The sequence below is a fragment of the Canis lupus genome, chromosome 13 (assembly GCF_011100685.1).
Source record: "Canis lupus familiaris isolate Mischka breed German Shepherd chromosome 13, alternate assembly UU_Cfam_GSD_1.0, whole genome shotgun sequence".
NCBI lineage: Eukaryota > Metazoa > Chordata > Mammalia > Carnivora > Canidae > Canis > Canis lupus.
In genome coordinates this window covers 54,264,808-54,285,924 of record NC_049234.1, presented here as the reverse complement: position 1 = coordinate 54,285,924, position 21,117 = coordinate 54,264,808, and the positions used below count along the sequence as shown (strand labels likewise).

Sequence of the window (21,117 nt, the reverse complement as noted above, 5' to 3'; positions counted from 1 at the left end):
AGCTTTGTTGCAATATAATTTATATTAATTTTAAATCATCCACTTAAATGTACAATTTGATGTTTTTCGTCTATTTAAAAGTTGTAAAATTATCGAATTTTAGAATATTTTCATGGCACAGAAATGAAACCCTGTACCCACCTAAAGTCACTCCTCCCTTTCTCTACCAAATTCACTCCCAAAGGCTTCCCTACTCTCTCCCCAGTCCTAGCCACCACTATCCTTTTTCTCTCTAAAGGTTTACCTGTTCTGGACATTTTACATATGTGGAATCATACAACATACAGAAGATCTGTTTTCCAAAGTAGCTAACTACACAATTTTACATTGCCCATGGTAGTACGTGGGGATTCTAATTGTCTACATCTTCATCAACATGTGCTTTTCTTTTTCTTTTTTTATTGTAACCTTCTAGTGAGTGGAGTTATGATAAAAAGTGATGTCTAGATGTGGCAGTTAGTTATACTTCTTTGGTTCAAATATGAACTCAAAATCAACATCAGAACTATTATCTAACTCCTTAACAGAAAAGATTATGCTCAATCCCCAATTCTTATGTATTGTTATAATTTTATGCCTAATCATAGGGTTCCCAGGTGATGAAATGCTGACACAAGAGCCATCAATCTCTAATACACATACACATACACACTTTTGACCTTTAGTAAAATAACATGTAGACATACCCAGTACTCCCCACACACATAGTGAATAATCATCTTGATCTATGTCAATGAAAAATACTTCTTCGTTATTTACCCTATTTCCCATTGGCAAGCCTAAAATCAAGGTAATAATATGGGCAGCCCAGGTGGCTCAGCGGCTTGGAGCTGCCTTCGGCCCAGGGCATGATCTTGGAGACCCAGGATTAAGTTCCACGTTGGGTTCCCTGCATGGAGCCTGCATCTCCCTCTGCCTGTGTCTCTGCCTCTCTCTCTCTCTCTCTCTCTGTGTGTCTCTCATGAATAAATAAATAAAATCTTTTTTTTAAAAAAAAGGTAATAATATGTTCAATAAGGTAGATGTTTCATGTCAATGAAATGTTACAAGTGGGAATATTTTACAACATATAATAATATGTTTGGAGAGCTAATCCAAATGAATATATAATTTTCTGTGAGTGGGTTGAAGTGCTTTGAAATTGTGAAATATATTCTATAAACCTGCTGTGCATATAACTTGCAGATACTATCAAGTCCAATGTGTGTTATTGTTTTTGTTTTTTTGCTTTTTTTTTTTTTTTTTCTTAAGTAAACTCTACCCCCAGAGTGGGGCTGGAATTCATGGCCACAAGATCAACAGTCACAGGCTCTACTGACTGAGTCAGCCAGGTATCTCCATCCGGGTCAATGCTCTTTGGCTAGGTTCCTTCTTGAATAATACTATAGTCTGGTATTCAAAAAAAAATCAATAATCACTTTTCTATCCAAATGATTATCCTGGTTAAATAATGAAGTGAAAACAAAGAAACTGAGGGCAGGGATGCTAAAAGCAGAGAAGACACTACCTCTTTTAGAGTTGTCCTTAAACTAGTGAGCTGGAGAGACAAATACAAGACTTAATAGATGATTTATAATAATTTTCAGACCATAGAATTTGATTTCAATTATTTTTAAGACCCTGGTTATGCTTCTAGTACTCAAGGATGTTCTGATTCATTATAAATGTTTATGACCCTAATTGACATCTTTTGGAAACCCCTTACTAATTTTTGAGCCATATTTTTAAGTCTTGGGCTGTTCCCTGGACTTCATTTCTTTCCAGAGCCTTCCTTCCTCCTGGAACCTACTCCTAATCCTTTTCCAATTTATCCATCCTGTTAACCACTCCTTTTTCCATTGTATACTTTGATTGTGAGGAAAGTGGTATAAACTAAAATGTGATTTGCTCTTTAAATAAAAATTAACTGTTAAAGCAGCTTCTATTTTTGGTAATATTAAGGTAATTAAAGTTTACATGAACTAATTAGTTTCAGATCATAAAATAAAAGTATCTAGCACAGAATTTGTAAATCAGCCATGTTTAAATTATTGTTAAGTCAATGCCAGGTTTTATCTTCTGACAGTATCATTTACTGGATAGCTTCACTGAATGTGCATATGAATAAAAGTATAAGAGATACTAAGGGAAGATAAGAAAACAGAGATAAAACTGAATAAATGCCCATTGTTAACAGTGCAATTTAGAACTGTGGTCCACTAGCTGAGGTTTTTCCTTTTTTCTTTTAAATGATTATCCTGGTCTTCTAATCTAATTTTTTAAATGTCCAATTATTGTGACTAAATGTAATTCTAAGTACATTCTTGAGAATAATGTGAGTACAGATAAAAAGATTTGATTAAACAACATCAGAAAATAATAATAAAATTCTCTTGCAAGCATTGCAAACTAAGCAACTTCTCAAAATCAAATTATGTGTGCTTTGTGTGTATGTGTTTTGTACATAATAATCAGTTCAACAACCTAACATTTCATGGAAAAACACATCATATTCCATCAGCCAGATGGAATATGATAGTTACCACTATCTGTATCAAAGTAACATTTATTTAACCTACAAAACTAATTTTATTTCTAATTTTATCTCTTTCCATTGACATGATTCTGTAGTTTTTAGAAATGTAAGCTATTATTACTACTATTAAAGGTTTCAGTGATAAAACCTCATTGTCAGTATAATAAAATATAATTAAATACATTAAGAGGAGAGAAAAAGGAAGAATGTTCATTATTATTTGGATTACTATAATACATATCCAATGGTTTTATTCTGGATGTACTCTAAAGTTGCTGAAACTGAAGTAAAAATTTAATAATAACAAAGTTCCAAAAATAAGTGAAGTAGATTTCTAAGACATAAATATTCATTGTATTGAGCTTAATAAGAATTTACAGAAAAGGGCTGAAAATACATGTCTGAATTCTGACTAATTTCAATTTATTTAAGACTGTATACTTTATATATTTGTATTAAAAACTTAATGTAGCTTATAAGAGGGTAAAACTAGCAAACAAACAGGCATAAAACAACAGCACAATTTGGGTTAGTAGATTTACATCAGAAAAAGAGTCATGAGATGAACAGGGATCAGGAATGCCATCTAAAGTCAAATAAAAGCAATAGACTATAGTAATAGAGTGTGAAGCAACAAAGACAGATTTGATAATAAGGAACAAGATATATAATTCTATACGCAGAAATCCTTCAAGTTGTGTAAAAATTCATTGTTTATATTTTTCTTTGAGAACGTATCTCGATTAAACTCCTAATGGAAAACATGATCTGTTCATTTCGATTTTTCAAGTAAATACAAATGCCTGAATAATGTTTCTTTTTTAACACCTGCTTCTTCTATGGGCAAAATAGACACTGGATTGGATGCATTCCCAATCGGTAGAAGTTGAACATTTTTTCCAAGTATTCTGAAGGTCTCTCAGTGGACGATTTATTTAAAATGTACAAATGAGACACTAAACAGTCTTTGTCTGCCTGTGATGGAATTTAAAGTAATTTTCCTTATTCTTTTCTCTCCTCTTTCAACTATCCTCCCTTTTCTCTATATCTGCTTTCCTGCTCTTTGTGTTGGGAAAAATCATAATTGTGGAACCGAACTATTATGAAGGCTTATTTTAAATCAGTGCCTGGGAAGTAAATTAGCCTGTATTCCCACACAGTAATAATGTCAGTAAATGAGAGCTTCCAGTTATGGTACAGGAAATTAAAACAATGATGGCCAAAGCTTGAACAGTCACAAGAGACTTACATATTATTGATTTTAAGGAAAGATAGATTCCTACTATCCAGAAAATGACATCTGTCTCAAAATAAATGACTAAAACACAAAATAAACAAGTTTCAGTCAGTTTAGTAACAAAATTTGCAAATATCTAAAAAGAAAAAAAACATAAAATCAAAGCAAATCAGGAACTGTAAGACAGCAAAATGGAATTACTGAAGGAAAATATTTAAATAGTATAAGGTCACAAATAACTGTATCGCTTAATTTAGTATCTTAGATGGGATATGCATTAATTAAAATGTAAAAATCCTATGACCTAAGGGGAGTGATTACTTTGGGTTTCTTTTTAAGGCGATCAAAATGTTTTAAAATTAAATGGTGGTTATGGGTGCATAACACTGTGAATGTACTAATAACTACTGAGGTGTACACTCTAAATACACTCTACTGAGGTGAATTTTGTAGTGTGTAAATTATATCAGTAAAAGTATTATTAAAAAAAAAAACTTCTGATCTACCTAATTTCCCCTCCTCTAAGAGGTCTTTAGAAGCAAACACTTTTCATATTTTTATCTAATTCTAAATTGCTCCACAGTTGTCACTGGTATTCATAAAATGAACTAGATTGGAGCACAATTCATAAAAATCAGATTAAAAAATAATTACTATTTGTTAATTTAGACAAATGGCTTTTTATAGCCTTCCCTATACTCAAGAAAAAAATTCAGCAAAGGTAAGATGGTCTTCTTTCAATCGTATTATTCATGCCTCTGAACCCATACATATTCCACTTTAACTATGTTCCCAATAATGCTTCTGCTTGTCTTCCCTCCTTATGAATCCTCTCTTCTGGGAAGTGAGCTGCTTTATTGCCAGCATATTCAGGCTGCTGATTGCTGGTGGAAAGTCATGAAATTTGGCTTATTAACTTCTGTACAAATTGATGTTATCTAACCTCATCTGAGCCTTCACTACTGCTTGGAAATCTTTTTATTAATGTCTAATTGGCTCCTTAACACATTTTCCATAGTGCTCATTTCAAAGCTTTTCAAATCTCCTATCCTCTCAACACGACCTCACCTATTCACTCAGCAAAAGTCAGCTTCTTCTACTTGATGGAAAAGTTCTTCCACTTTCAAAATTCATCTTATTTGTTCTTTCCTTCACACTCATCTCAGAAGAGAGGGGTCATTCTATTTTTCCAAAAACATACTAGTTTAGTGGAAATAAATCTGACTTATTTTATCACAAATGTGCCACTATCTAGCTCTATAACCATGGGCAAGGCAATTAATTTATCTGGTCCTTGATTTTTTAATCTTTAAAATTAATGCCGTGGAGTAGGTGAATTCCAAAGCCACTTCCATTATTAAATCAAGATTTTCTTAATTGTAAGTATAATCTTATGCCTTTCTATCCCCCTAGGACCTTTCCCTTTCATTCAGCCTGTCTATATATTAAATACAAAGAGGTATTAAGATATTTTCCCCTCTATTAATCTCCTCCCATCAAATCGATTCTTCCCACCCTAGACATTCTTTGGACTTCATTTTTAAAAATTCTTCTTCATTTCTGTTACTACAAGTTAATCTCTTCACTATTTCTCTATCAAATTTTTTCACAGTGTAGATAATACTTTAAGACTCTACTTTCTTGCTATTGACTTATCTCTTCGAACCTTCCAATTTGGCTTCCACTTCCAGCACTGCCAAAATAATTGTTGCAAAGGACAAATAATTTTTCCTCATGCTGATCCTACTTGAATTATCTTTGATATAGAACACTGCCGATGGTGTTCTGAAACACCATCTTGAAACAGGCTTCTCATTCTTTTAAGGCTCCAGTCAACTCTTGTCTTTATTTTTTATTGTCCTGCCTCAAACTATGTCCTAAATGTGGGTATTCATCACAGATCTATCTTGGTCTTCTTTTGAATCTTTTTTCTATTGAAACTTTCATTCATTCTCAGAATGCCAACTATTATATTTATGTGGATTACAAAAATATTTTGCACTGAATTCCTTTCCTTTCTTGACATCTCTACATGTATGTCTTACCAATTTGAATGTATACTGAAAATAAAATTCATCACTATAACACGACACTCCCTAGAAAAACGGGGGTGGGGAGTGGGGGAGAATAATAAGCTGTCCCTGCTCCTATTGTCTCTCTTTCTGTTAATGATATAAATTTCTTTCTAGTGACTAGAACTGACAGGTCAGGAAGAAGAGAAGCCATTAATATCAGAGACTACACTGTCCTCTGAATACACACTTTCTGACATAGCTAGTTCTTCATTTGACAAATGCCTCAATGCTCTGAAAGATATTAAAACGATCATCTTCTTATAATTACTCAAGGCTCTGATGTAGCTGTGGGAAAATTAAGCTGTTTTAAACAGCATCCTACTGACTCAGACTTTTTTCTCTTTTTTATATCACAACAAAAGTATCCCCGTGAATCAAATTATCCCCATTTGTTTCTCCAGTTCAATCATTTTTTGCTGTGAGATAATAGAAAGACCTTAGCTTCCAAGCAAAGCCAAAGCATTTATTTCAACTAGATTCCAAAAGAGAGAAAAAAAAAGGTAAGAAAACATAAACTCACACTTTATCTGTTCCATAACTCCTGTAGTCTACCGCAGCTGACACAGCCACAATGAGCGCGGGCATCCCGTAGCCCACCAGGTAGAAGTATTTCCTTCGTGAATGCTCACTCTCAAAAACCTCCACCAGCATGATGTAGAGCTGCACTCCCTCCAGGAACATCCAGGTGAAGGCGGCCAAGAAGAAGAAATGTAAGAGCGCAGCGAAAACGGCACAGGCAATCTGGGGAAGGCAACAAAGGACTCCAGTAACAACCAACCGAAGTATCACGAAGTACCATGAAATCAAAATTAACAGTTATCAAGACTGTGGTAACACAACAGGTCTGCAAAAAAGTAATCTAGATGAGATTCCTAAAATTCAGATTTTATTTTATTTTTATTTATTTTATTTTTTTTTTATTTTTTAAAATTCAGATTTTAAAACCTCATTAAATAGGGATGCCTGAGTGGCTCAGCGGTTGAGCATCTCTCAGGACCTGGGATCGAGTCCCACATTAGGCTCCTTGCCAGGAGCCTGTTTCTCCCTCTGCCTGTGTCTCTGCCTCTCTCTCTCTCTCTGTCTCTCATGAATAAATAAATAAAATCTTTTAAAAAATAATAAAACCTCATTAAAAACCACCCTCGACATTTTATTTAAGAAGGGCTTACAGATGACAGCATAGAATGATAATAAGGAAACATTATTAAATAATTTATGAAAAACTTCTAATAAGAGCTTATTTATTGATAATTATTACTGAGATTAGCCTGCAGTTTTAAAAATAACATCGCATGCATTATTTTTCTTGGCCATAAACATGTGTGTTCTAACACATTAAGTTCTTCAATTGTAAATGAAAGAGAAACATTAAAACCAAGGAGAATAAAAGCTCTGAAAGTTAAAAAAATATATAATAATTACAGTATTCTGTGACGGGATCATTTCTTCATTATTATTATGGGCTGGGTTATTTCTTCCCTGCCTGGTTTCAGAAAAGATCTAAGTTAGCACTGGGAAGTTCATGCTGCAAAGTATAAAAGCAAGTCTGGTTAAAATAATACAAAAGGTTCTGGAGTTCTTTCTTCCTCTCATTTTTCTGTTATTCTATGAAATGTTGGGCTATACAAGCTTGGTAAAAAAAATGAAAAAAAAAAAGATAGCCAGTCCTTATTTTGGCATATTCTCTAAGGTACTACAAGTTTCATCTGACCATATATTAATTTTCTAATCTCAGTTCTGAAATTCTTACTCCTTTGGGAGATTGGGGTCTTTATTTTTTACTTAAGAAATCCTAGCGGTGCCTGGGTAGTGCAATCAGCTTGGTGTCTGACTGTGGGTGGGTCTGGCACAAGTTGTGGTCTTGGGAGTTGTAGGATCAAGCCTGGTGGAGTTCCACTTTCAGCATGGAGGAGTCTGCTTGGGATTCTCTCTCTCCCTCTCTGTCTGCCCCTTCCACTCCCCCACATGTACACTTTCTCTCCCTCTCTCTCTCCCAAATAAATAAGTAAATAAATAAATCTTAAAAAAGAGAGAGAAAGAAATCCTAACTAAAATCGGTATCTCTTACTAGAAAAGGGCAACAAAATTATAAACATTATCAGATTACTGTGGTTCAGTGATGAGTATAATCCTTGGGAAAGAGACAAGCAGCAGGTCAATTTCACTGAGTTAGAGAGATGACAACGAAGGGAGATGAGGACGTCCAGTGTCAGACTAGAGAGGAAGCAGAGCCTCATGAGCACATAAGAGTCAGGAAGAGGACACCTATCCAGCAACAAGAAGAAAGCAGGTTGGGGTAAGATGCACTCTACTCCAATGTTTCATGTCCATCTTTCTTCTCTATTTTACTTTTCAGGAGTGAGTTTTGTGCAGTATGCAACATGTGGTGAAGCTTATCATACCATATGATTTTCAGGAAACAAAAGTAAGAATGAAAGTTTCTAAATGAAAAGAAATTACACATCAATTGAATTGCAGGTTAACAACAGGATGGAATGATTTCTTCTTGGAAACTAACACAGTTTTCCATTTCTTGCTTTTTTGAGTTAGAACTTCAACTATTAATTTTTGTTATCAGAAGGCTTTACTTTTTGGGGAAAAAATGTGCACTTTGATTGCTTATTCATATATATGCATTTATAGGAAAAGCTGTCACATTTGTATATGATAACCAATTAAAAGTATAATCACCATAATTGTACCCTTTACAGCCATTAATCATGAATGTGTAATCACAAACATGAATTCAACTGCATTTTTATTGTAAAGTACTCCATACTTATGGACACATACCAGAAAACAGCATTAAGTGAATGAATTATTTATTATGCCTACACATCTTCTAAAAAATGGAAGTTTTCTTTTCAGTTGCAGTTTTAGTCATGAGGCCAAATGTGCACTATGTGCATGAGTCCTTAGTAAACAGAACAGGCCTCACAAAAAAAAAAAAAGAGTATAAGTAGGCATAGATTCTGTGGAATAATTAAAATTCTATCTATTATTCATATTTTCTGTTTCATTTTACCAAAAGCAGTTGGCTAGTGCTGCTCCTCTTCTCCCTTTTCTTTCCCTACTTCCTTCCTTTTATTTTCTGATATGACTAAATGTAGTTTGTAGTCAAGTACAAAGCGGACATTAAAGATGTAAACAGAACTTGTGCAAATACAATGTGTCAAACAAAATTTGGGAAGGGTTTATAAATTCTAAAAATGACCTATAGCTTAAACTCTTTTCCAAATATGTCAATTAGAAAAACGCAGCTCAGATGTGAAGTTTTTCATATGATATAAACCATTTTTTAAAGAAGTATACAATAGAGGTGGTTGGCTTGACTCAGTTGGAAAAGCACACAACTCTTGATCTTAGGGTCATGGGTTTGAGCCCCACTCTGGGTACACAGATTAATAAAAAAATAATAATAAACTTTAAAAAAAGTATGTGATAAACTTTGAAAATAACACTTTTATCTTTTGGGAAAGATACTCTTCCATTTCCCCATATGCTTTTACTTAACTTTCCTCCATATTCTGCTCTGATCAAAACAAAAGAAAAACAAACACACATGCAAATTAATAAGGAGACACTGTTCTTTTGAAAGGCAAGGTTATGAACAGAATGTCTCAAGAAAACTTCAGTCATATATCATATCTGAAACTTAATAACTATCTTAGGCAACTGGAAGAGAGGATACTTTGAACAAGAACATTTCCAGTACTGGAAACCTGGAAATGGAGAAGTTTTTGCTAATATCAGTGTAAGCTGCTTACCGGTTGGTCAGTTCGGTTGATCCCAATCAGGAAGAGCAGTTCAGCTACAAAAAGGCTGATGCAGAGGTTCTTGTGGATGGTGTTACGGTCACTCTGGAGCCCGCGGAAAAAGCAAAATGTGAAGATGCAAATCAGGAGACAAACAAGGGACAGCAAAATTCCAACCCATGTGATCACATCCAGAAGAAGGTCATGGACCGCATCACTGTGCTGGAAATACAACAGAAAAGCCGTAAGTTGCAATTATGCATAACAAATTATAAAGTCAGATCAGGCCTGGATTCATGAAGCATGATTTTTATAATGTAACTACATACCCTATGCACACACAGTGAACAAGATAACTTAATTATTTGGGTCTTCTAATACACAAGTAAAGCATTTAATATTCTCCTGGAAGTACAAATCAGTTTGATATTCAGGGATGTCAACAGGGTTTGCACCTTTCTTTGGCTGTAGGTATATTCAGGATACAAACAGTTAAAGCAAATCAACTTAATTCTGGCCTACAATTTCAGGGAAAAGCTTTATTTTTTCCAACTCATATCACGTTTTTTAGGCTATTTTTTTTCTTTTTCTTTTTTTTACAACTCCCACTAGGGAATACTCTATTTAAAAAATTAAGCCAAACGCTTAGGGAAGTGGTATCTCAATTGAAATGCTTTTTAAATCACCAAGGGTTTTTTTAATTAAAACAAAAAATTTCCTCTGTCCTATAAGTTCTTTATCAGAATTTCCCAGGTTGAGTTCATAAAAGTATGCATTTTTATAAAGATTCCCAGTTAATGCTGATGAACAGCCACATATGTGGACCATTTATTTAGTGGAAGATCTAAAAGAATGAGGATATTCACTGGATTTATATTCATATTGAATGGCTTAAGGAGATCAGGAAGTTTGATCCTTGAAGGGTTTTGCATGAATAGAGCCTGTTATACACAGATGGAAAATAAGCATTCAGTATTACCAAACCCAATAGCAGCATAAAACAGAGCTAAGAAAAAGAAAAAGCTTATAAAAGCCTCTGTACTAAAACTGCATTGGGGGGGGGGGGGGGGGGCTGTTCCTGTGAGTTCCATGCCTTTCATGTTCCTTATTCCATGTACTATCTCATTTCTCTCCTCGTTCTAAGATTCCAAACTCTATTCCTTTCCTATATTTTGCCTCCACCTAGAAACACTTCTGTGGAACATTAGAATTAATAGTGGCCCAACATATCAGTGTGCCAAAATGTTGGAGCAGAGTTGAGAAATTGTCTATGACTATTGATGCCTCTTTTGTTTGTAGGTTTCTTGAAAGGCCTGAAGACCTAATTTCTATAAGTAGGGGAACAAATAAGTGATGGTTGACTTATAAAAATGATATTCTGAAGAGTAATAGAAAATCAGTGTTCTAAGTTTATAGTCACACACATGGATACTCATGAAAAATTTAATATTAGATCTTTTAAAAATGCAAGTGGCAAAAGGATCTATAACAGTATAATGCCATTTATACAAAATTTCATTAGACAAAAAAAACAATGACATTGTTATGGATATATGCATAAGTAGTAAAAAATTTAAAAGAAGCATAGGAAAATTTTTTAGTTGAAAACAAAGAGATGTGTTCCTCACTGATATATTTTTCAACTGTGTAGGTCATGCACATTGATTTTTATTTTAGGATACAAGTTACTACATTTAGTTGCCTTCCCCTGATAAGCTGACTTGAAAAATACACAAATATCCAGGTTTTCTAGTGTTATTTGTTTCTATTCAAACTTCATAATTTTCTGTTTTATACAAACTTGATACAAAGATTATTCTGAATATGGAAATTCTTATAAATCAGGCACTATGCTGTAACCAAAATCATAGCTCTCCTCAGGTCACCAGATAAGACTCCACAGTTATTTGATAAAGAACTCTGCCATAATACTGTCAATGAAACAGTTCTGAAATATTCCTGCATAACTCTAGATATATTTATCGGAAGGAGCTCAAACCATGAAAGAAAACTACATGAAATTTTGCTCTAACTGCTTTGTTCTCCAGGGGACACTACTAAAGTAGTGTTGGGTCTCAGATAGCTTAAATTACTTCTACTGTTTGAGAGTGGAGAGTGGTTAGTGCTACCTGGTTCCCTGAACAGAGGGCTATTTGCTCTCTTCTTTGACTCAAAGGAAAGATGCTGTGATTGAGTATCAAGCACCAATGTTCAGCACAGCAGTCTTCTATAATGGGAAAAATGGCAGGTATAATACATTCTCAAATGTATCCTAAAGACCTAAAACACTAACAAAAAAAAAAAAAAAAAAAAAAAAAAAAAAAAAAAAGGAAAAGAAAGGAAAAAAAAGAAGAAACCAAAAAAAAAACTCCTGCCTTTGTCCGGGTAGTTGCATTATTGAGAGATGTATTTACTTTCCTCAGTGCCTTCATAAGTCCTTCAAAAACCCCATGCAGAGTTTTTGAGAGGAGAATACCAGATGTCAAAACATCAGTACAAAAAGTACATTACACCCAAAGACAGAACAAAAGAGTCTAATGATTAATTCACCTTTCAGGTATTACTGTCTAGCTCAGAAAACATCAACACCAGCCACCTTGTAGATACTATATTGTGATTAGCAGCACCCTTCAAATACAACTCACCACTCGAATTTTAGAAATCAGATGAAAGGAAAAGAACAATGGATATTAAATGCCAACAAGGGCTGTGAGAATAGCCCTCTTAATAGTAGTGCGCCATAACAGAACGTCCAGGAGGCCAAGCCATGAAAAACAAACAAACAAACAAACAAACAAACAAACAAACAGACAAACACAAAAACCTTCAAGAGGATGGCCAGTTGAGTAAAACTCTTAGGTATGCTTATAACAATGTGATAATGGATCACAAGTATTCTTATTCCCAAGTTCCACACTTGTGAGCACTATATCAAACACCTCTAATATGTACTATATACAATTATGCACCTTATTAATTTTATATCTTATTCATGTTATATTCTAGCACCTAGTACAGGCTTGACACATGAAAAATGCTTAATAAATATTTGTTTTTGAATGGTAGTAATAATCCTGCTCTGCTTAGACCAAAATGCCTGAGAACTGAATTTGTTATGTCAGTATAGCTCTAGCATCATTTAATCTCCACTGGATGTTTAAAAAGGTATTAAATATTAAATGTTCAAAACTGAGCCCCTCATCATATCCTGTTTCTCCCTCAGCCATCCAAAAAAAAACTTCTCTTCCCTCCATTTCCCCCTTTTAGTGAATGATAACTTCATTCTTTGAATTATTCTTGTCAAAAACTTAAGAGTCCTATTGATTCCTCTCTTTCACCTACCACTCTTAATCCATCAGGAAATCTTGTAGGCCCTGCCTTCTAAATCTGGCAGCTGTTCATTACCTCCACTACACCAAATTGGTTGGAGCCACCCATTTTTTAATAGCCTCCTAACTGATCTCCTCACTTTGGCCCTCATCCCCCTTTCCTCTATCCTCAATAGGACAGAGAAATTATTTTTAAATACAATTCAGATTATATGACTCATTGATGAAAGGCACCCAATGTTTTCCATTTCTTTTCTTTGTTTGTTTTCCATTTCAATGAAAGTAAAAACCAGTCTTTCAAGGGTCTATAAGGCACTACAACATCTGCATCTCTGTGACTTCATTTCCTACTCTCCCCTTCATTCAGTTCATCCACCACGTTGGATTATGCTCCACTCTCTGAGTATGTCAAAGACATTCCAGTTTCTGAGGCTTTGCCTTTGATGCTCCTGTGGCCTGGAATGCTCTTCCAAAAGATAGCTGCATGGTTTACTTGCTACCCTTCTTCAGTTCCTCATTCAAATGTCACCTTCTCATAGAGGGTTTTTCCGAGTCACCACATTTAAAATTGCAAACACCTTTTCCTGATTTTTTTCTCTATTATTTTTCCTGCATTATTTATCTCATCAGCACTTATCTACACTATATATTTTGTTAATATTGCTTGTTGATTGTCTGTGTCCCCCACTAGAAAGTACATTCGAAGAGAACAAGTTGTTTTATCTCTTCTGATCACCAATGCATCCACAGGTCCTACAAAATTGTCTACTATAGAGTGGACACACAATTAATGAGCTCTATAAATAAATTCTCTTAAATTATTCCCACCTTCTAGAAGGGATTTAAATTTTAAACTAAAAGTTGTATCATGCTGCCCATTACACAATCTTTGGGACTCTTGGGTTCTTAAGTCACCTGCTCTAAAACCTTATGTAAAAGATAAAATTAGAGCTGGAGAATGAGAAGGTTGTTACACCATAATATCTTAAGATATGTTGAAATATCAAGGTATTAAACAATTATGACAATGGAGACCAAGCTATGCATGGGAGAAGACTTTAGGAGTAACCTTGTCAGCCCAATTTCATAATTGTTACCCTGAACAAACTACTTAACCTTCTGAGGATCAAAAGCTTTATACACATAGAGATAAAATAACTAAGGCTTCAGATTCTTGTGATAAGTAATTAACATATACAAAAGCAAAAACAACCACAAACACATTATATGAAAGTGAGAAAGTCAATGTTTCTTATTTCTCTTTTGAATCTGAAAATAGGGGTGCCAGGGTGGCTCAGTTGGTTAAACGTCTGCTTTTGGCTCAGATCATGATTTCAGGGTCCTGGGATCGAGCCCTATACCGGGTTCCTTGCTAAGTGGGGAGTCTGCTTCTCCCTCTCCTCACTGTGCTCTCTCTCTCCGTCTCAAATAAATAAATACAATCTGAAAACAGTCTGTATTATTTTCTTGTTTGCAGCAACTTTCATATAAATAATCAAAAGTCTATATGAATGATAAGGGATGGATCAGAAAAAATAATAACTATAACAAAAATAAATGTTAATGTTAACTAAGAGCACAAAACGTTATTCCAACCACCTGATGAATTACCGAAGTTCACTATATAACATTGCGAGTTCAGTTTATGTTAATAATATTTGTGTTACTGATGAATTAAGGTCACGAAATTCCTACATTGTCTGAATGAGGAAGATTTTAACTTTAGAATTTGAATTCTGCATTCATTACTGTACAAATGTGTTTATGACTTTTAAATAATAAAAGACAAAGAGGCTCAATTTCAGCTTTATACTCTTCTTTAAGTTATAACAAAAAAGACACTGTTCTCCTGTTCTCTTGTGCTTTAAATCACCCTGTGTATCTTCTCAAATGAGTACGGGCAAGAATATCACAGAGCAGATTAAAAATACCCTGTTTATGTTTTGTTGTGTTCCTATAACTAATACTAAATTGGACTGATCATCACACCCACCCCAGATCCAGAATCTGTGACACATGCAACTTAAGTATTAAATTAAACTTACTCTGAAACCAAAACTAATCTTTCTTTAAACCAAAAAGTACAATATGATTTGATACTGGATGAAAAACTGACTTTTTAAGTTTACAGGACTCTTAGTTTTGAAAAACAGGATGCCCATATGGAATGCTGAAACGCCTCTTAGCATGACAAATGCCTGCTTCTCTCTCTTGTTGACTAAAGAAGTAACTGGTGGTTTGTATTTAACGTATCGTTTGGCTGGTTTTTATTAATTATTTAGATACCTTAAATCTGTAATATAAATGATACTGTTTCTATTGGCAATGCATTTTATAATCATTTCTATGAAATGTACTTTGTTTAATCAGATAAGCTAATAAATGAATTGGTTACATCATTTATATTTGTTAGCCTGCTGGACATGAACTGTGCCTGGTGCACCCCCTGGTTTTTAATAAATACTCATTGGTTAAAATGCCCTGCTAAAAAAAAAAAAAAAAAAAAAAAACACACAAAGTAGCAATGGAAGATATGTACCTAATATTTTCTTCCAGAGTCTGTACCGTACATAGACTAGTATAATTTGTTGGAATGAGTACTTGCAGATTCATACATTTATTTCTTTAAATACAAAAAAATTAAACACTTCAAGGAGATCAACATCTTATGAGAAGATGGAGAGGTTATGAGAGAAAAATTTTAAGCAGAATGACAGAGTGATTCCCAGAATGATATTCTGAGGGAAATGAAATGATTATAACCTCCTAGAAAGAAAGTTTTATTAAAACAATACTTGTTCTTCAGACTTTCTATGAAGTTTCTATTCATAGGGACGCCAAGGTGGCTCAGAGGTTGAGCATCTGCCTCTGGATCAGGGCATCATCCCAGGGTCCTGGGATCGGAACCACATCAGGCTTCCTGTGAGGAGCCTGCTTCTCCCTCTGCCTATGTCTCCACCTCTCTCTGTGTGTTTCTCATGAATACATAAATAAAATCTTTAAATGAAAAGTTTCTATTCATATTTGAAATGCCAAATATTTTGTAACCTATGGAAAGTTTCTGATGTTCTCTTTTACGTTTGTCTCGGTGAATTTGCTTTTTGTCTTATCACTATGGATAGTTCACTGAATAACTCCTATACCACAAAGGGTGTCACATTTGGGAAAGAAAAATGTCTTAAACAATGATGCTTTGTGAAAGCTACTCTATCAATGTGAAACACCCAAATATACAAATAGATACATATAATGAAACTAAATCCAAATTTATAGAAAAGGGAAATGTGACTTCTGTCCTATGTTTTTAAAATAACTCAATCTGAGTACACTAAGACCTTTTGGGGAAATATTGATGTTTTAAACTTTATTGTCAAAAAGGTTAAGTTAACAAACAAGATGGTGAAAAAGATTTTGAAATGGTTTTCACTTTAACTGCATAAGTGTTTCCAGATGGGACACAAACTATATGAATTAATTTCATATTAATGAAATATGAATATTTCATATTTTCATATGAAAATAAAAATTTTGAAATTTCAAAATTCAAAACCCTCTAGATGGTTTTTCTTTTTACATAATTTTAAAAAGTTGCATTTTCCAGATACCACTTGAACAATCACCCCGCAGTAATTATTAAATATGGGCCAGTAATTATCAATAACCTGTTTTACTTTCCACATAATAGTGTATATATTTAAATGTTCAGATTTGTTAAAGCATACTAATATGATCTTTAAATTGCCTCTTAGACATATCTTGTTCTGAAATATGTGTAACATAGCTAAAATAAGTTTTTTTTCTTTTTTTGCAAACATATGAGCACTTGCCTTGCTATAATGTATCACAGAAGCCAGTAGGGTTATGAAAGACTATTTTCTGATAAATGTTGTATAAACTCCACAAATCAGTTCCTAGGATTGCTCTAACTCTGGGGAACCAGGTCATAGGACACAAAGTTCACTCTGCAAATGCTTGAGAAAATAAAGGGCTCAATGGACTCAGGAAATTAGAATTTCCTTTACAGAAGTGGATGAAGGTCAGAGTTGAGTAACCTAGTGGGTAGAGCAATATCACTAACTGTATCTCTTAAGATTTTTATAGCAAATTAACCAAAAAACTAAGCAACAATTTTAAAGTTTGTATTACATTGAAAAAGATCACTCTAAATATTTTCTGGCTTTAATTGCTAAGAGAGAAACACTAGCAAGTTAGAGCACACAAAAACACCCATAACCAATTGTCCTTTGGATCCAATAGAACTTATTCAGCAAATCTCCCTGGTTTCAGAAACACAGCATAGCACACTTGAAGTTGTTTGAAATTTTCTTGCTTTGAATTAAAAACACAAAATATGGGTGCCTGAAGTGGCTCAGTCAATTAAGCATCTAACTCTTGATTTCAGCTCAGGTCATGATCTCTGGACTCCCTAAGATTGAGCTCCCTCCCTTCCCCCATCAGGCTCTGTGCTGGTCATGGAACCTGCTTAAGATTTTCTTCCTCTCCCTATGTCCCTCCCCCCTTTCTCTCTCCCTTTCTAAAAATAAATAAATAAATAAATAAATAAATAAATAAATAAATAATTAAAAAATAAAAATAAAATCTCACCATACTTGGTAAGCCAAACTGACAACTATCATAAAGGAGGAAACAGGAAAGGAAATATTAGAAAATGTTTGAGGTAAGTATCTTACTGGAACAAAGAGTTAAACAAAGTAAAGGTCAAAAAGGGTAGATTAAGGTTGATAAGCCAAAAATCAGTTGTGATCAGTTAGAACTTTGAAGGAAATGAGATGACTGAGCAGTAAATAAGCCTTTAGGAGTATCCAGGGTGAGGACAGGAAATGAACCTAGGCAGACAGCTAATTCCACCTTAGTGTTTCTGAATTAAGTAAGGTGATGATGAGCAGCCCAGATGGCTCAGCGGTTTAGTGCTGCCTCCAGCCCAAGGTCTGATCCTGGAGACCCGGGATCAAGTCCCACATCCGGCTCCCTGCATGGAGCTTGCTTCTCCCTCTGCTTGTGTCTCTGCCTCTCTCTCTGTCTCTCATGAATAAATAAATAAAATCTTTTTAAAAAAGTAAGGTGATGATAATAATAGCTGAAATATAACTTAAAGATATCATATTTTGTTGGAAGTGCTTATTTATTTTATTAGGATACCTAATCATAAAAAAACATTTTGATGTGATATTATTATCTCTAGTTTATAGATGAAGAAACTGAAGCACAGAGAGAAGGTAATTTATCCCAGATAACTCAGCTAGTAGGCAGTAGGGATAGGAATGTGGGAGGGTAACTAACTGTCCAGGTTGGCTCAGGACTATCCTAGTTTTAGTACGATGTTTTTGAATCCTTGGAAAGCCTTCCCTAGGACATAAAAGGATCCCAACCATCACAGAAGTTTGCTTCAGAAGTTTGGAAGAAAACTAGAAAATCGTTACGATAGCCTAAAAAACAGAGGCTGGAAACTATACTATCTGTAGGGTCGAATGGAGGAAGCATTGCTCACCTACTTTCTTTTAGTGACGCCTGCTGTTTCTCACCCTGACTCCTGATGTTGGCACCCATGACCTGCACTTCCCAGGGCTGCATCCTCGGAATGATACAGCTTCAACATTCATGATCATCTCTTCTCTATGACTTTGGATTAATTTTTGTGCTTTGTATCCAGATTGCACTACTTCAACCTTTCATGTTGTCAATATGGTGACCATGTTTCTGACAATTCATTGATGAAACTGAGAACGGCCATAATACAATAATATGACCATACTTTTTAAAAAGGCTAAACAACTATGCTACTTTATAAAGACGCGTGTAAGAATTCATGAAACCGGGTTGGAGAGGAAACCAAGGCAGAAGATTCTGTGCACCATGCAGAAATGAATTTGGGTCCACATATACACGTGAAGGAGAAGGTTGTGTGAATGTGCACAGGGAGGCTGAATTTCACAAGCCTGGGAAGAGACAGGCAAGTTTTTGCAAGATCAAAAGTTTTTTTTTTTTTTATTTTTTAAACCGCCCCCCCCCCCCCAAGAAAAGACACCAATGCTCAGTTGAAATTAATAGCTCATTGACTACATTGGAGGATGCTGTAAGAATAAACATTCACGGGCAGCCCTGGTGGCTCAGCGGTTTAGTGCCACCTTCAGCCCAGAGTGTGATCCTGGAGTCCCGGGATCGAGTCCCATGTCGGGCTCCCTGCATAGAGCCTGCTTCTCCCTCTGCCTGTGTCTCTGCCTCTCTGTCTCTGTGTCTTTTGTTAATAAATAAATAACATCTTTAAAAAAAAAAGAATAAGCATTCACTGTGGCTTTGTTTCCTTGATTTCTCTATGTATCTAAGGAAAGTTATTTTTCTGGACTTGAAGCTTGCAAGTACAATGTGCTGTGGATAAACAAAGGGGAAAATTTTGATAGCCAATGTTTTGACCCTTCATAGTGTTAGAGCTCATTCTGCCAGATTCTACTAATAATCATACTTTGTATAGTATATCAAGTGATGTATTGCGTCTTGGCAACAAAAAAATGTTTCCCCTGCCTCTTAGGTATTTTTATTTGAAACATGGAGTTTGAAATCTTTTTCTCGATTTCCACACAAAAATTTAATGAAACTTCAGAAGATATAAAGCAAAAGCTTGTTGACACCTTGTCCAGGCATAAAGTAGACTTTGCTCATCTATGTGCATATTCAACAGACACTGCAAGTGTGAATTCTGGAAAATTCCATTCAGCCTATAAACTTCTTAGAAAAGAAAATAAACAGTTCTTACTAAATGTCCTGTATACCTGGTACACAAGGCAGCTAAAAGGAGATGTGGTTTGCTTACCTGTGATAAGAAGTTTATAATGAAACTTTTGGATCACTTTTTAGTTTCTGAAAAATGTGCAGTTTTTTTTTTTTTTTTCCTTTATTTATTTCTAGAGAGGTAAGGAGATAATCTACTGAGACACGTCCTACAAGATGGAAATCCTTGATTCTGGTCATAGAGAATAAGTTAAAATATTGGTCTTTATAAAATTGTATTTTCAAAGTGTGGGACAAAAAGAATGTCTTTCCCTAATTTTGAAAATATATGACAGGGCAGCCCCTGTGGCTCAGCGGTTTAGCGCCACCTTCAGCCCAGGGCGTGATCCTGGAGACTCAGGATGGAGTCCCACCACTGGCTTCCTGCATGGAGCCTGCTTCTCCCTCTGCCTGTGTCTCTGCCTCTCTCTCTCTGTGTCTCTCATGAATGAATAAACAAAATCATCGTCATATATATATATATATATATATATATATATATATATATATATATGACAGATGAAAATGAAGAAAAAGTTTATAGTAAAACAAATTTTTATGATCTCTCTCTGAAACTGATGATCTCTGAAAAAGCTATAAGGAACCTAGAAAAGGTGAACTGACTTCATCTGAGTTGCATCAAGTTCTGTGTAGGTTACGACAAAGTCTCATAGAGAGGAAAACATGACTTATTTGGGGGGAATTTAAGACTAGTTTCAAAGAAAATGTCACTAACAAAGGACAAATGAATTAAACAGGACTTTCTCATTCCTTTATTAAAACTATAACTTGGGATCCCTGGGTGGCGCAGCGGTTTGGCGCCTGCCTTTGGCCCAGGGCGCAATCCTGGGGACCCAGGATCGAGTCCCACATCGGGCTCCTGGTGCATGGAGCCTGCTTCTCCCTCTGCCTGTGTCTCTGCCTCTCTCTCTCTCTCTCTCTCTCTCTCTCTCTCTGTGACTATCATAAAAAAAATAATAATAAAATAAAATAAAATAAAACTATAACTTATTTGGAATCCGATCTTGAAATCATAAAGCAAAATTACCTCAGTGCTTTAAAACCATTATCCTTGATAGTCTCTTACCTTATGTTAGTAACCAGTGTACTTGGAAGTGTTTAAAAATAATTAAGTATTTTGGACATGGATAGCCTTTATGATGAATTCACAGATGCAAAAGAACTGACTGATAAGCAGCTGGTCTACCAAAATAAGCCTTTAGGTACGAAGTGGAGGGGCATATTTAGAGAGATGGGAACTAGCTCCTACAAGTCTAAAAACCTGTTAGGTAAATGGCTTTCAGTAAAACCCTTTGTATTTTATGCTCAGCATTTTTTAAAAGGTTTTATTTTTAAGTAATTTCTATGTCCAATGTGGGGCTTGAACTCACAACCATGAAATCAAGAGTTGCATGCTCTA

General features: G+C 34.8%; 1 protein-coding gene across 1 annotated transcript in view; it reads right to left on the bottom strand.

Annotated features, from left to right (window-relative positions):
- Nucleotides 1–21,117, bottom strand: part of ADGRL3 (adhesion G protein-coupled receptor L3) — an 866,124-nt gene that overhangs the window by 81,536 nt on the left and 763,471 nt on the right. The window contains exons 18-19 of the mRNA XM_038556190.1: nt 9,595–9,804; nt 6,348–6,568 (exon numbers count right to left, since the gene is read on the bottom strand). Coding sequence (XP_038412118.1) covers nt 6,348–6,568; nt 9,595–9,804 — 431 coding nt within the window. The remainder of the gene's footprint in view (nt 1–6,347; nt 6,569–9,594; nt 9,805–21,117) is intronic.